Source organism: Nilaparvata lugens, chromosome 4, assembly GCF_014356525.2.
Source record: "Nilaparvata lugens isolate BPH chromosome 4, ASM1435652v1, whole genome shotgun sequence".
Lineage (NCBI taxonomy): Eukaryota > Metazoa > Arthropoda > Insecta > Hemiptera > Delphacidae > Nilaparvata > Nilaparvata lugens.
Genome location: NC_052507.1, coordinates 7,428,568 through 7,441,764, shown reverse-complemented (window position 1 = coordinate 7,441,764; position 13,197 = coordinate 7,428,568). Strand labels below are relative to the sequence as shown.

General features: G+C 35.9%; 1 protein-coding gene across 1 annotated transcript in view; it reads right to left on the bottom strand.

Moving 5' to 3' along the window:
* The window catches only part of LOC120350798 (hemicentin-2-like), a 228,886-nt gene that overhangs the window by 70,543 nt on the left and 145,146 nt on the right, over positions 1 to 13,197 (bottom strand). Inside the window, exon 8 of the mRNA XM_039425661.1 lies at positions 2,274 to 2,421. Within this exon, the coding sequence (XP_039281595.1) occupies positions 2,274 to 2,421 (148 nt within the window). The remainder of the gene's footprint in view (positions 1 to 2,273; positions 2,422 to 13,197) is intronic.

Sequence of the window (13,197 nt, the reverse complement as noted above, 5' to 3'; positions counted from 1 at the left end):
TGTATTCTTTACCTTTGTAAATGAGAATAAACTCTGTTTTTTAATTATTGTTCAATAATAGTTCATCTATGTTGAGGAAGGCTTATAACTATTCTTGTATAGAGTACCGGAATCAATGCCTGAAATTTATCAAACTGTTTACCTTGATTAGTTAAGGAAAACTATTATCTTTATCTACCAACTCTGGCTGACGGCTTCGGCCATGCCTAATGAATTTTTGTCAACCATAGAATGAATAATTCTGCATGTTACTTCATTGGATAAAATGTAAAGTGTTTATTATTCGATGTAATTGTGTATTGAGAACAATGGAATTCTTCTATTCTTTTCTAAACTGTTAACTACTTTCGTTACATCAATAGGAAGATTTCACTTGGGCGATTGAATTTCAGAGTTGACGGAGGTTATGAGCTGTTAGTGTTAGACTATCAATTGCCGTTAACTGTTAACTGCTGTTAGTCATATAACTGTTAACTACTGTCGTTAGATCAAAAGGAAGCTATTACTTGAGGGATTGAGTTTCAAAGTTGACGGTAGTTATGTCTGTGTCAGACTTTCAACTGCCGTTAACTCTTAACTACTGTTAATCACATACTACTGTTAACTACTGTCCTTGAATCAATGACTTTCGACTGCCATTAACTGTTAACTAATATCGATCATATAACTGTTAACTACTGTCGTTGGATCAATAGAAATCTTTTACTTGAGGGATTGAGTTTCAAAGTTGACGACGGTTATGAGCTGTCTGTGTCAGACTCTCAACTGCTTTTAACTCTTAACTACTGTTAATCATATAACTGAAAATCTACTGTCGTTAGATCAATAGGAAGATTTCAGTTGGGCGATTGAATTTCAGAGTTAACGGAGGTTATGAGCTGTTTGTGTCCGACTTTCAACTGCCGTTAACTGTTAACCATATAACTGTTGACTACCATCGTCAGATTACAATCAACACTTCATCTGATAGATGTCGATAACGGGCGTGTGTTGCCACGTTGATATGCGGTTGCAATTGCGTTGCATAATGGATTTCACTTGTGTGATGCATTTTGGGATGTTTGAAATCTATTTATAAAGCGCTTCCATATCGTTTTGAGATTTATTGAGAGGGATAACAAATGAATTATGAACTTTATAGAGGATTAATTTGGTTGAATAAATGGATGAACCGTGTAATGAGGGAAGAAGTGCTGATAAATTGGAATATTGTATTTTATGTCAATCGGCATGTTGTTAATGGCGTAGCGAATTTTGTTCTTGAGGTGTGCTATGATCCATGGTCGATCGACATAAACCAGGGATTTAAAATAACTCCATGAAATAAATCGCATGAGCTTTGTCACTGAAAAAAATGACCGCGTCTTCAGGCAGGTTGTCAGCATATCACATGCATTTTGACGGGCAACAAACTCACGTTCAGTCAATTCTTGAACAACAGCCAATTTATAGACATGAAATTGAAGGTCTTCATGGAAAATTCGACGAACAGTGGAGTCAGAAATTGCCATAGCAGCTGCGTAATCGCGAGCCGAACGCTGGGGAGAACACACAATTGACTCTTCCGATATTTTCTGGAGTTCTGATGGTTCATTGAAGTCCATTTCTAGGACTAGCCACACTTCCATACTACCGATATGAGCTAATCCACAACAGAATCGAATCACGGCCAGGAACGAGTCTGGGAGGAGGAATTTCAAATCCACGGCGGAAGACACGTTGCTTTGCAACAACAAGTGATCGACCATTACAAAAGAAGCTCTCTACTGCGAAGGCCCGCTGCTCTCTAGACCAGAGCATGATGGCTTCTTACTTGAGGGAGGATAAATTTGAGATATTCCATCTCCAGGTGCGACCCCTCCTGCCACTCTACACGATCGATTCACCGCGTGGGAGTTTTTTCAAATAGGTAAGTTTCTCTGGCACACTTAGTATTATGTTCATATCAAATCAAATTCAAATGATCTATCTTAATTCACAAAAAAAGGATCAACTTTTAAAAAATTATCTTCACTAATACCATAGAGAAACAATAGCATAAGTAGATATCCCATGGTATAGGGCTTTCATGTCGCAACTTTTACTGTTATCTCAAGCTGATAGTTCATGTAATTCTTTCCCGTGAAGCTGTGTGACACTGGTAGTCTCTCATATTGTGCCGTTTATACACTCTCACCCCAACAAAACAGTAAAATTCGACAATAATCAACAGTAATCGGCTTGAGATAACAGTAAACGTTGCGACATACACGCCTTATACCATGTTGACTAACCTCTTGCGTGGAGTTTGGGAGCAGCTGACTTCCCTTCCACCAGACTAGATGAGGCACAGGCCTCGCTCCCACCGATTCACACCTCACCTCCTGGCGCTGTCCAGCTGACACCGGCTTATTCTCTCCCAGGAGACGCACCCACAATGGACTCACTGTGAACAGGTCGTATACACTGATTAAATGAATTATTCTGTCTCTCTTAATATATAATCTCTCTCTATAATCCAATGAAATGTTCCTATAATACATGAGATTATAGAGAGAGATTATTCATCAAGAGAGTTAAAAATAATGTCTCTATAATCCAAGAGATTATAGAGACATTACTTTCAACTCTCTTAATCAATAATCTCTCTCTATAATCTCTTGGATTATAAAGACATTATTTTTAACTCTCTTGATAAATAATCTCTCTCTATAATATCTTGGATTATAGGGACATTACTTTTCACTCTCTTAATCAATAATCTCTCTCTATGATCTCTTGGATTATAGAGACATTACTCTTCACATGAAGAGGGGAAACTTATTTATTCTTCCTCAGTTTGTAGCATGGACAGAGAGGTGAGTGGAGAGGAGTAAGCATGCTGCGCGCAATATTGGATACTGACGAAATAGTAAAGAGAATGCTGTAAGGTAGTGGGGGAAAGAGCACCGGGCCTCTCTGTCTTTGAGAAAGAGCCGTTTTAAAAGTAATAATTATCTTTTTTGTGTAGTTGAGAAGTTGATATTGTGGTAATTATTCATATGGAATGAAAAATACAATTACTTCAATTTTAACAGTTTCTTAGTCTTTTTCATTCAATAATAATTATCTCTCGGATTATAGCAAGTGATTGGTAGGATTTGGTCTCAATTATTTTTTTGCAACAACTGCTTGGAATTGGTCGGAAAAAGTTGGCTTTAGAGAGATCCACTTATCCTACTGTTCCTTTACAATAATACAGATTCAATCAGATGATGAGAAGAGAAATGTTCGTGTTCGTGGTGCAAGAGTCTGTACGCACCTTTGAGGAACAATGACAATGTCGAACGCCTCCTGAACTCTCAGTTTACGTATAGAGAGTCCCACTCAAGGTGAGTTTAGCCTGAGCTTAAATCTGCGCGTGAATGAACTCTGTCGTTTCTTTATGGGAAAAATAGTTTGTCACACAAAGCCTGATAAACTTAAATTTGTGCGTAAATTGATTCTGCCGTTCCGTTATGGAAAAAAGTGTGAGTTTGCCACATTCGTTTTTTTAATGTGATGTAATCAAGTGATCATTCTTGATAAACAGAGTGTTTGAAAAAGAACTCCCTATTTTTGAAGTGTCATAGGATCTGTAAAAAGTGATATACACTATTCTAGTTTGTGGTGTTTGATTTAGCAACTGTCCAAGTTTCGCCCCTCTGCAGTTGGCAGACCTGCTTGACCTTAAGACGGCGCCAGGGAGCAAACAGTTCCTTCAGCTTTCCGGGAAGGTGGATAGGGAGAGCTCGCCCAATTGCTTGGCCACCACGAAGCCCGGACTGAACTCCTCTGGACTTTTCCTTTTGGGGACACATAAAAAATGTTGTGTACAGTGGAAAAATCCAAGACATAAACCATTTACGGGAAAGAATCGCCACGGCGGTTGGGACCGTTACACCTGATATGTTGGTGAATACATGGCGAGAGCTTGAATATCGTCTCGGCTTGTGCAGGGCAACAAATGGATCCCACGTTGAAGTGTACTAATTTTGAACAAAACTTTCCCTTTTTTCTTCCATTGTATGTACATGTTGATGAATCTTTCCATTAATTTACACATTAAATTTATACCTAAAACTAGGAAGTTCTTTTGCGAACACTATGTATTTGCAACATTACCATATCAACTTGGCTGTTCCGTTGCAAGGGTCCATCAAATCACCAACATAACATTATTATAAACCCAGCACTTGCCCTAGAATTTATTGTAATATATCCAACAAGCTTCCAGTCATACATTCACCTAGAACTTTGATGGAATTGTGTAGATTAGGTATCTACTTAGAACTTTAATGGTCGTTTGCACAGTGCGAGTTCAAACTGGATAGGATCAATATTGAATTTAATTTGCTATTACTGTATCTGATTCACTTTGAAACTAAACCAGCATCTGATTGAATTCAGATTTCAGTTTCAGAGATTTCAATGTGCAAACAGTCCCAAGTAGCATTTGATTCAGTAGCAAGTACTCATAGTACTGAATCCTGATACAAAACTTTGGGTTATCTTGAAGATAACAAGCTTGTATCTGTGATTATGATTCAATGAAACTTGAAGGACCAAAATGGACTAATTGACTGTAGAGTGTAGAGCCCTATAGGACCAAAAATGAACATGTAGGACTGATCATTTATTGTGAACAGTCAATACGAACTCACTGTGAAAATAGAATACGAACTAACTCTGAATATATATATACTTAATCACTGTGAACAGATATACTGTTGCGGGTTTCTATACTGATATAACACTTGAGGCGACTTATACTGATTTGATTTATTACTAACAGCACTATAACACACGGAAGTAAACTAGAAACAACTACAGAGTGATCAAGAAGTCCCTCCGCAGTGAACTATATACTAAAAAAACACTCCATAACACAAGTATATATAACAATAGCAAGGTGATAATCTATTAAACCTACGTGTACATTCATTACAGTAGAGGGGGAAAAAAGTGGGAGTAACTTGTAGAACGGGTTTCTAAACAGAACACAATCTTCAGCTAGAACAGACCGCAGGTACTGCGGAGAGACTTTTTGATTGCCCGGTATAAACTGATAACTATCTAATAAATTACACAGAATTATCACAACCTTAAGTTAACTAATATAAATAACTGTTTAAAAATAACTGCCAAGAAAAAAAATCTGGTGTGGCGCACTCACAAAACTTTCCTTGTCGTTATGAAAATTGATCACCTGACGCTAGTGTCCACGCGCATCTTAAGTCCACTATTCAAAGATCTGAGCCAGCTGGTGACAGGACAAAAGCGCTAGAAACCCACGAGATATGCTATCTCTTCATAGTGAATGATCTAATTAATAGAATCAACAGTTGCCAACAGTTTGCAATTGAATAATCAAGTTCCCTCGATTTTCGAGCTTATTTTCAATTTTAGGTGAAAATGTTACTGAACATTAATTGTAGAGATACTCATGCTCAATCTTTTCCACTCGGAATTTTTTGTTTGAATTGTATCTGAAGCCTGATAATTGGGAATCTAAAATCAAACTTTGCATATATGTGGCGGAGCTCCTGAAATATTTACAGATGTGGGACTTATGGCAGTTGATAGAGCTTATCAATGACTATTTTAGGTATGAATTTAATCGAAATCGTTCGAGCTGTTTTCGAGAGAATTGCGAAAAACCAAGTTATTGACAACATTTTCGCCATTCCACTCGTCATCTTGAATTGAATTTGTTCAAAACTGTTCGTGTCGGATCCTTATATTGTGAGGACCTCGGGTTCCAAAATTTTTAGGCCCGGTTGCACAACAGCCGGTTAAATTTTTACCGTGATTAATTTCACGAGAACCAATCAGAGAAGGCCTTCTTGATAAGACGGCTTCTCTCATTGGCTGTCGTGGAATTAATCACGATTAAAAATTTAACCGGCTGTTGTGCAACCGGCACTAAGTCTTTTTTGGACTCAGGGGACCTTGAAACGTATGGAAATTCAGAAATTGAGGTACCTTAATTTTTTTCGGGAAGCAATACTTTCCTCGCCTATGGTATTAGGGCAAGGAATGTATAAGCAACTACAAAAGTCAATACACTACAGAATCACTGTGAACAGATAGCCTATTCAGAATTACTGTGAACAGGAATACGAACTACAACAGACAGAAGATAATACAATTCACTTTGAGAGTTGTGCAGAATGCTACAAACTCATTGGAGCAATTCAGCCGAGATTTGATGATCAAGTTTTGTGTGTCGAAACCCACTTACGCACTGCTTGTTTCCCGTGTTCCGTAGTTTATCTGTTTACAGGGACTCAGGTTTGTGCATGCTGTAGTCAACACGACGTAGAGAGTAACTCTGTGGAGGGATATTTGATACACTAACTTCGGTGAGTTGGGTATAGTGAGCTCCACTTCATACTGGCAGTATTTGATTCACATTGGTGAATCAAATACTCCCTATTTCTCAAATTAATAAAAACAATATAGAAATCGTGTAGTACCCTTTATTTTTTTAAAAACTTTAAAATAGTTCAACAATTAGAGAAACTTTAGTTTCAATAGTTTCTCTAGTTTCAACTTTCTCTAGTTTCAACAACTAGAGAAAGGCAAACATAATAGTGAAATATGACTGGAGAGAGGATAAGCGATATAGGTATAAAGAGACAAATATGTAAATCGATAAAGTTTCTAATAAAGTTTCTAAAAATATTTTCACATAATCAACTGAATTATGGTTGTGTACAATGTGTGCAGAATGAATGAACTTATGTTAAGAGAAGGGCAAAAAAAGATACTGAATGATCACTGAAGAGAGAAACAAAGCAATTTGAGTAAGAAATACCAATAATTAACAATTGAATATTGTAAGAGAAAGGAAAAAGATGATAATGAAGAATAAATGGAGAGAGAAAATCAATATACGGATGAAGAGATGATTAACAAATTTATATGGCTAGAGAAAGGCCAAACTATATAGTAAAGGATGACTGAAGAGAGAGACGAAGCACTTGGAATGAAAGAGACAAATAGGCAAATCAATATATAGTAAAAGAAAGGCAAAACAAGATAATGAAGTATAACTGGGAAAAGAGAAAGTAGTATGAAGAGACGAATAGACAAATCAGTATAATATGGTGAGAGAAAGGCAAAGCAAGATAGTTGTTGAGGATAACTAGAAAAAGCTAGAGTAATAAATATGGGGATAAAGAAACAAATACACAAATTAATATATAGTTAGAGATTGGCAAAACAAGATAGTGGAGGATAATTGGAGAGAGACAAAGCAATATATAGACAATATATAGAGAAAAATAGACAAATTGAAACAGTGAGAGAAAGATTATCCTTAACAAGATAACAAGATAATGAAGGATGACCAGAGAGAGACAAAGTTATTTGAATGAAAGAGACAAATGAAGGAAAAAATACATAGAATACAATAGAATATACAATACATAGAATACAAAAAATACAATTAATCCCTAACTTAGGTAATTTTCAAGTTAAAATTTAGAAAACTTGAAAACTTGAAACTAGTTGTTGAACTATTTCAAAGTTTTTTGGAAAAAAAGTTACCACAAGATTCTTATATTGTTCTTATTAATTTGTTAAAGAGTAGCCCGTATGAGTAAAGTGTCCCTATTTCTCATATTTTCAGTTACTAATGGATATTCTCAGTAGGTATATTCACCAATGGAGTTCTATTGTTGAAATTGACTACCTTGAAGAATATGGATCTAGGTGATTGAAAATCCAGTAATTAACAGTCAAAGAGCATGATAGATTTTGATATTTATAATGACTGATAATATTGTTAAAAAAGTTGGTCATATTTACAACTAGTAGTTATGTGAACAGTAGACATCCCGCAGATATTCAGAGGTAAAACAACTCAATTCCGTAAATAATAAGGAAGAAATCAAATTTTTAGGTCTATATCTTGAAAACACACTTAGTTGGTCCGTTCACATTCAAAAAATATGTAAAAAATTAAGCTCAGGCATTTTCGCGCTGAGACGACTAGCAAAAATTTCGAACTTAGAATCGTTAAAAGCAGTGTACTTTGCAATGATCCACTCCCACATTCCATATGGAGTTGAAATATATTGAGGAACAAGCATCTCAAACTTAAATAAAATACTCCTATTACAAAAAGAAGCAATAAGAATAATTCTAAATTTGATAGAGAGCGATCATGCAAGCCATTCTTCAGTAAGTTAAAGTTCATGACGGTGTACAGCCTGTACATTTATAGGACAATATTATATATAAAAAATAACGAATCTAGATTCCACGGCAAGTAGATATACATAATTACAACACAGAAATAAAATTAATTTTACAATAAAGAAACACAATAAGGAAAAATATAAACAAAGTCCAACGTACATGGGAATAAAATTTATTGGTTGTCTCCCAGGTTGATCAAAATTCTAGGAATTGCTGAGAGCATATTGATGGATTTAGCATGCTACAGTATAGACGAGTTTACTGTGAAAAAATGAATTTTATACAGTCACTAATTTCTCTTTAGCTTTAAGTTAGTTTTTAGTTTTTGACTTTTTCATGTACATTTTCATGTATGTTTTGGAAAGAAATAAATGATTGATATAAACGACAGTCTCCTCTAATACAAGAATAAATTCTGTCCTGTCCTGTCATGTCGCGAGATATTGGTGTATAAACTACTAATGGCTGTTTGGGCTGTTGTACCGACAATCGTAATATCATAGAGAAACAATAGCATAAGTATAGGGCGTTTATGTCGCAACTTTTACTGTTATCCCAAGCCGATAGTTCACGTAGTTCTTTCCCATGCAGGTGTGTGACGCTGGTAGTCTCTCATATTGTGCCGTTCATACACTATCACCCCAACAAAACATTAAAAATTGACAATAATCGACAGTAATCGGCTTGAGATAACAGTAAAAGTTGCGACATAAATTCCCTATAGCATGGGATATCTACTTACGCTATTGTTTCTCTATGGTAATATTAGCCTAAAGTGAACAAAAGTGTCCATTTTTGATAGGTTCAAACCACAGAATACTTTGATGTAAGCAGATATGCTACTATCATCAAAAGTTAACCGAGTTGAAAGCAGAGAAAAGTCGGGAGAGAATACTATACTACTTCAAGTTATCAATTGCATGCGATCAATAGTTCTTTCAATAGTGCATGAAAATTGCATTCAATGAGGCATGCAATTAATAGTCGACACAGCAGCTGAATTTTTACCAAGTTACATTGAGATGTTGAATTGCTTGCGTCATTGCATGCAATTTATGATCCACTTGACAGCTGATTTATGATGAATAATTCTATAGTCTGATTTTTACTCTAATATTGGCGTATGAAGGAGGCTCCTTTTCCTTTTATATTATCCTTGAAATGCAAAATTTCCAAAAAAAACCTTGTATAAACGTCGACGCGCAATTCAAAAAGGAACAACATACCTGTTAAATTTCATGAAAATCTATTACCGAGTTTCGCCGTGAATGCGCAACATAAAAACATATAAACATAAAAAGAAACGCAAAACCGTCGTCTTGAATCTTAGACCTCACTTCACTAGGTTAATGAACCTTTGTTTTTGAAATAATCCACCTTGAGTGGACTGTTAACTCGACTTCGAATTGAGAATTTCCTACTTCTGAATGAATTCCCTCTTCCAAATGTCACCACTAGCTAATAAATCCCCGAAAACTGGCAGGCATCTCTGTGAATTACTTGAATCTGGATTTATTTCATGCAAATCCCTGCAATGCTGAGTTGAACTATACCAGTCCCCTTGTCCAAACACTAAATATAGCATATATACTCCCATATAGAATATCTACTTATTATTCGTTTTGGACTTAGTTTATGTCTGAGATGCAGGAGACCTGTGAGATTTATTGCATTTAATGCTAATAGTAGCATTTTGCCAGTATCCATCTAACTGGATTAGCTTTGTCCAATGTAGACTGAAGCAGGGGTGATGAAGAGGGTGCCTAGAGAGAAAGAGCGATAGATGAAGAGACAAAGTCAATCAAGAGAAAGAAGCAAATATACAAATTGGTGATTTATATATATATAAATATTTATCCGCCTTTCTCTTAATTGACTTGATATATATATATATAAATCACCAATTTGTATATTTGCTTCTTTCTCTGATTGACTTTGTCTCTTCATCTATCGCTCTTTCTCTCTAGGCACCCTCTTCATCACCCCCTGCTTCAGTCTATATATATATAATATATATATATATTATATATATATATTATATATATATATATATAATAGTAAGAGAAAGGCGAAACATAATAGTGGAATATGACTGGGGAGAGAATAAGCAATATAGGTATAAAGAGACAAATAGGCAATCGATGAAGTTTCTACTAAAGCTTCTAAAAATATGTTCACATAATCAACTGAATCATGGTTGTGTACAATGTGTGCAGAATGAATGAACTTATATTAAGAGAAGGGCAAAAAAAGATAATGAAGAATCACTGAAAATATAGACAAAGCAATTCAAGAGAAAGAGACAAATATACAAATTGGTGATATATATAGAAAGAGAAAGGCGAAATATAATAGTGAAGCATGACTGCAGAGAGAGAGAGAGAGAGTGAGTGAGAAACCAATATTTAACAAATTATTATTATTAGAGAGAGGTGAAACAAGATTGATTGTAAAGGATAAATGGAGAGAGCAAATCAATATACGGATTAGGAGATGATTTATATGGTTAGAGAAAGGCCAAACTATACAGTAAAGGATGACTGAAGAGAGAGACGAAGCACTTAGAATGAAAGAGACAAATGGGCAAATTAATATATAGTAAGAGAAAGGCAAAACAAGATAATGAAGTATAACTGGTAAAAGAGAAAGTAGTATGAAGAGACGAATAAACAAATCAGTATAATATGGTGAGAGAAAGGAAAAGCAAGATAGTTGGGGATATCTAGAAAAAGCTAGAGTAATAAATATAGAGATAAAGAAACAAGTACACAAATTAATATATAGTTAGAGATAGGCAAAACAAGATAGTGGAGGATAACTGGAGAGAGACGAAGCAATATATAGCGATGGAGAGAAAAAAAGACAAATTGATATAGTGAGAGAAAGATTATCCTTAACAAGATAACATGATAATGAAGGATGACCAGAGAGAGACAAAGTTATCAGAATGGAAGAGACAGAGAGAGAAATAAATACATAGTTAGATAAAGGCAGAACAAAATAGTGGAACATGATTGGAGAGTGGTCGAGGATATTAGAGTAAAGGGGTTGAGAAAGAGAGAAAGACGCTGTAGAACGAAGAGAAACCATAGTAAGAGAGAGAAGCTATATGACGAACAGTCACTATGTTAATTTGTCACTTTATCCCTATATTGCTTACTCTCTCTCCCTCTCTCCCTCTCTCTGGTTATCCTATAACATCTTCTTCTTTATTTCTTGTTCTATATCATAGAATAAAACAAAATACAAAGATGGTGAAGTAAGAAGGCATACTTGGACGGTTATCAACTGCTTAAATCTCGTCTTCTCCTCAAGGCATCTACAATGAAATTCACTCGGAACTATCAGCATAAGCTGAATGGGGGAGCATTGATGTTTCTATAAATAATGCTGACATTATATAGAGTGAATCCTACTGTATAGTATAATATTGACCCCGTTTCTGGCTTCAGGACAGATAGACAGAGACAGCTAAAGATATGCAAGCTCCAGCGATAGCCGCTCTTTTTAGCTGAGGATTTTTTCTCTCGTCTGTATTTATGTCTGCATCTCGTTTATACGTTTTCATCGAGCATCAGGAATGAATAATGCAGAAAAAGTTTGTCAGCGCTGGCAAACGCCAAAAAATAAATCGCCATAGAACTGCGCCGAATATCGGGCCAAGTTCCCAGTTTTGTCAGGGGGGTTTTGTGAGGAAGGGATTGTGGGGTGAGGGTTGTAAAAATGAGTGGTGAGGAGGAGAAGGAGGAGAAGGAGGAGAAGGAGGAGAAGGAGGAGAAGAAGGAGAAGGAGGAGAAGGAGGAGAAAGAGGAGAAGGAGGAGAAGGAGGAAAAGGAGGAGAAGGAGGAGAAGGAGGAGAAGGAGGAGAAGGAGGAGAGGAGGAGAGGAGGAGAAGAGGAGAAGGAGGAGAAGGAGGAGAAGGAGGAGAAGGAGGAGAAGGAGGAGAAGGAGGAGAAGGAGGAGAAGGAGGAGAAGAGGAGAAGGAGGAGAAGGAGGAGAAGGAGGAGAAGGAGGAGAGGAGGAGAGGAGGAGAAGGAGGGAAGGAGGAGAAGGAGGAGAGGAGGAGAGGAGGAGAAGAGGAGAAGGAGGAGAAGGAGGAGAAGGAGGAGAAGGAGGAGAAGGAGGAGAAGGAGGAGAAGGAGGAGAAGGAGGAGAAGGAGGAGAAGGAGGAGAATGTGGTGGAGGAAAAGAATTTAGAAGAGAGGGAGGAGTATACAAGGTGGTGGAGGAGGATGATTATGTAGAGGAGTAGGAGGTTAATCTATTTATTTGTTCAATTTTATTTATTTATTCATCCATGTATTTATTTATCTATTCACTCATTCATTCATTTATTTATTCAATAAATACACATATATGTTGTCAGATTCTACACTGTTTTATTTAGTACACGACCTAGGTTTCGTGACCACACCGGTCCACATTTTCAAGTTGACTGACAACAGATTCGTGTTCTTATTCAATCATGGTACGGTTCTACAATATTGACAATGACTTAGCCGAGTTTTTATTTATTTATTCAATAATTTCTTTATTTATTCAATAAAAACACAAATATGTTTTCAGATTCTACACTGTTTTATTTAGTACACGACCTAGGTTTCGTGATCACACCGGTCACATTTTCAAGTTGACTGACAAAATATTCGTGTTTTATTCAATCATGGTACGGTTTCACAATATTGACAATGACTCAGTCGAATTTTTATTTATTTATTCAATTATTTCTTTATTTATTCATGTATTTATTAAGTCATGTACAATTATTACACTCTATGAGAAGGCACAACAAACAGGCCATAACTGTTTCTTCTCAAATGTATACTGAAGTCCAAATTAAAATGTAAGTTGACCAACTGTTACTTATCAAAATAACAATTCACACGTCAAAAAAACAAATAAATCTTTAATCAAGAATGAATATCATAATTAACTTAATCTCCGAGAATTAGAAACAATTATCACTAGGTAATAGGTTAAACAACTATAACT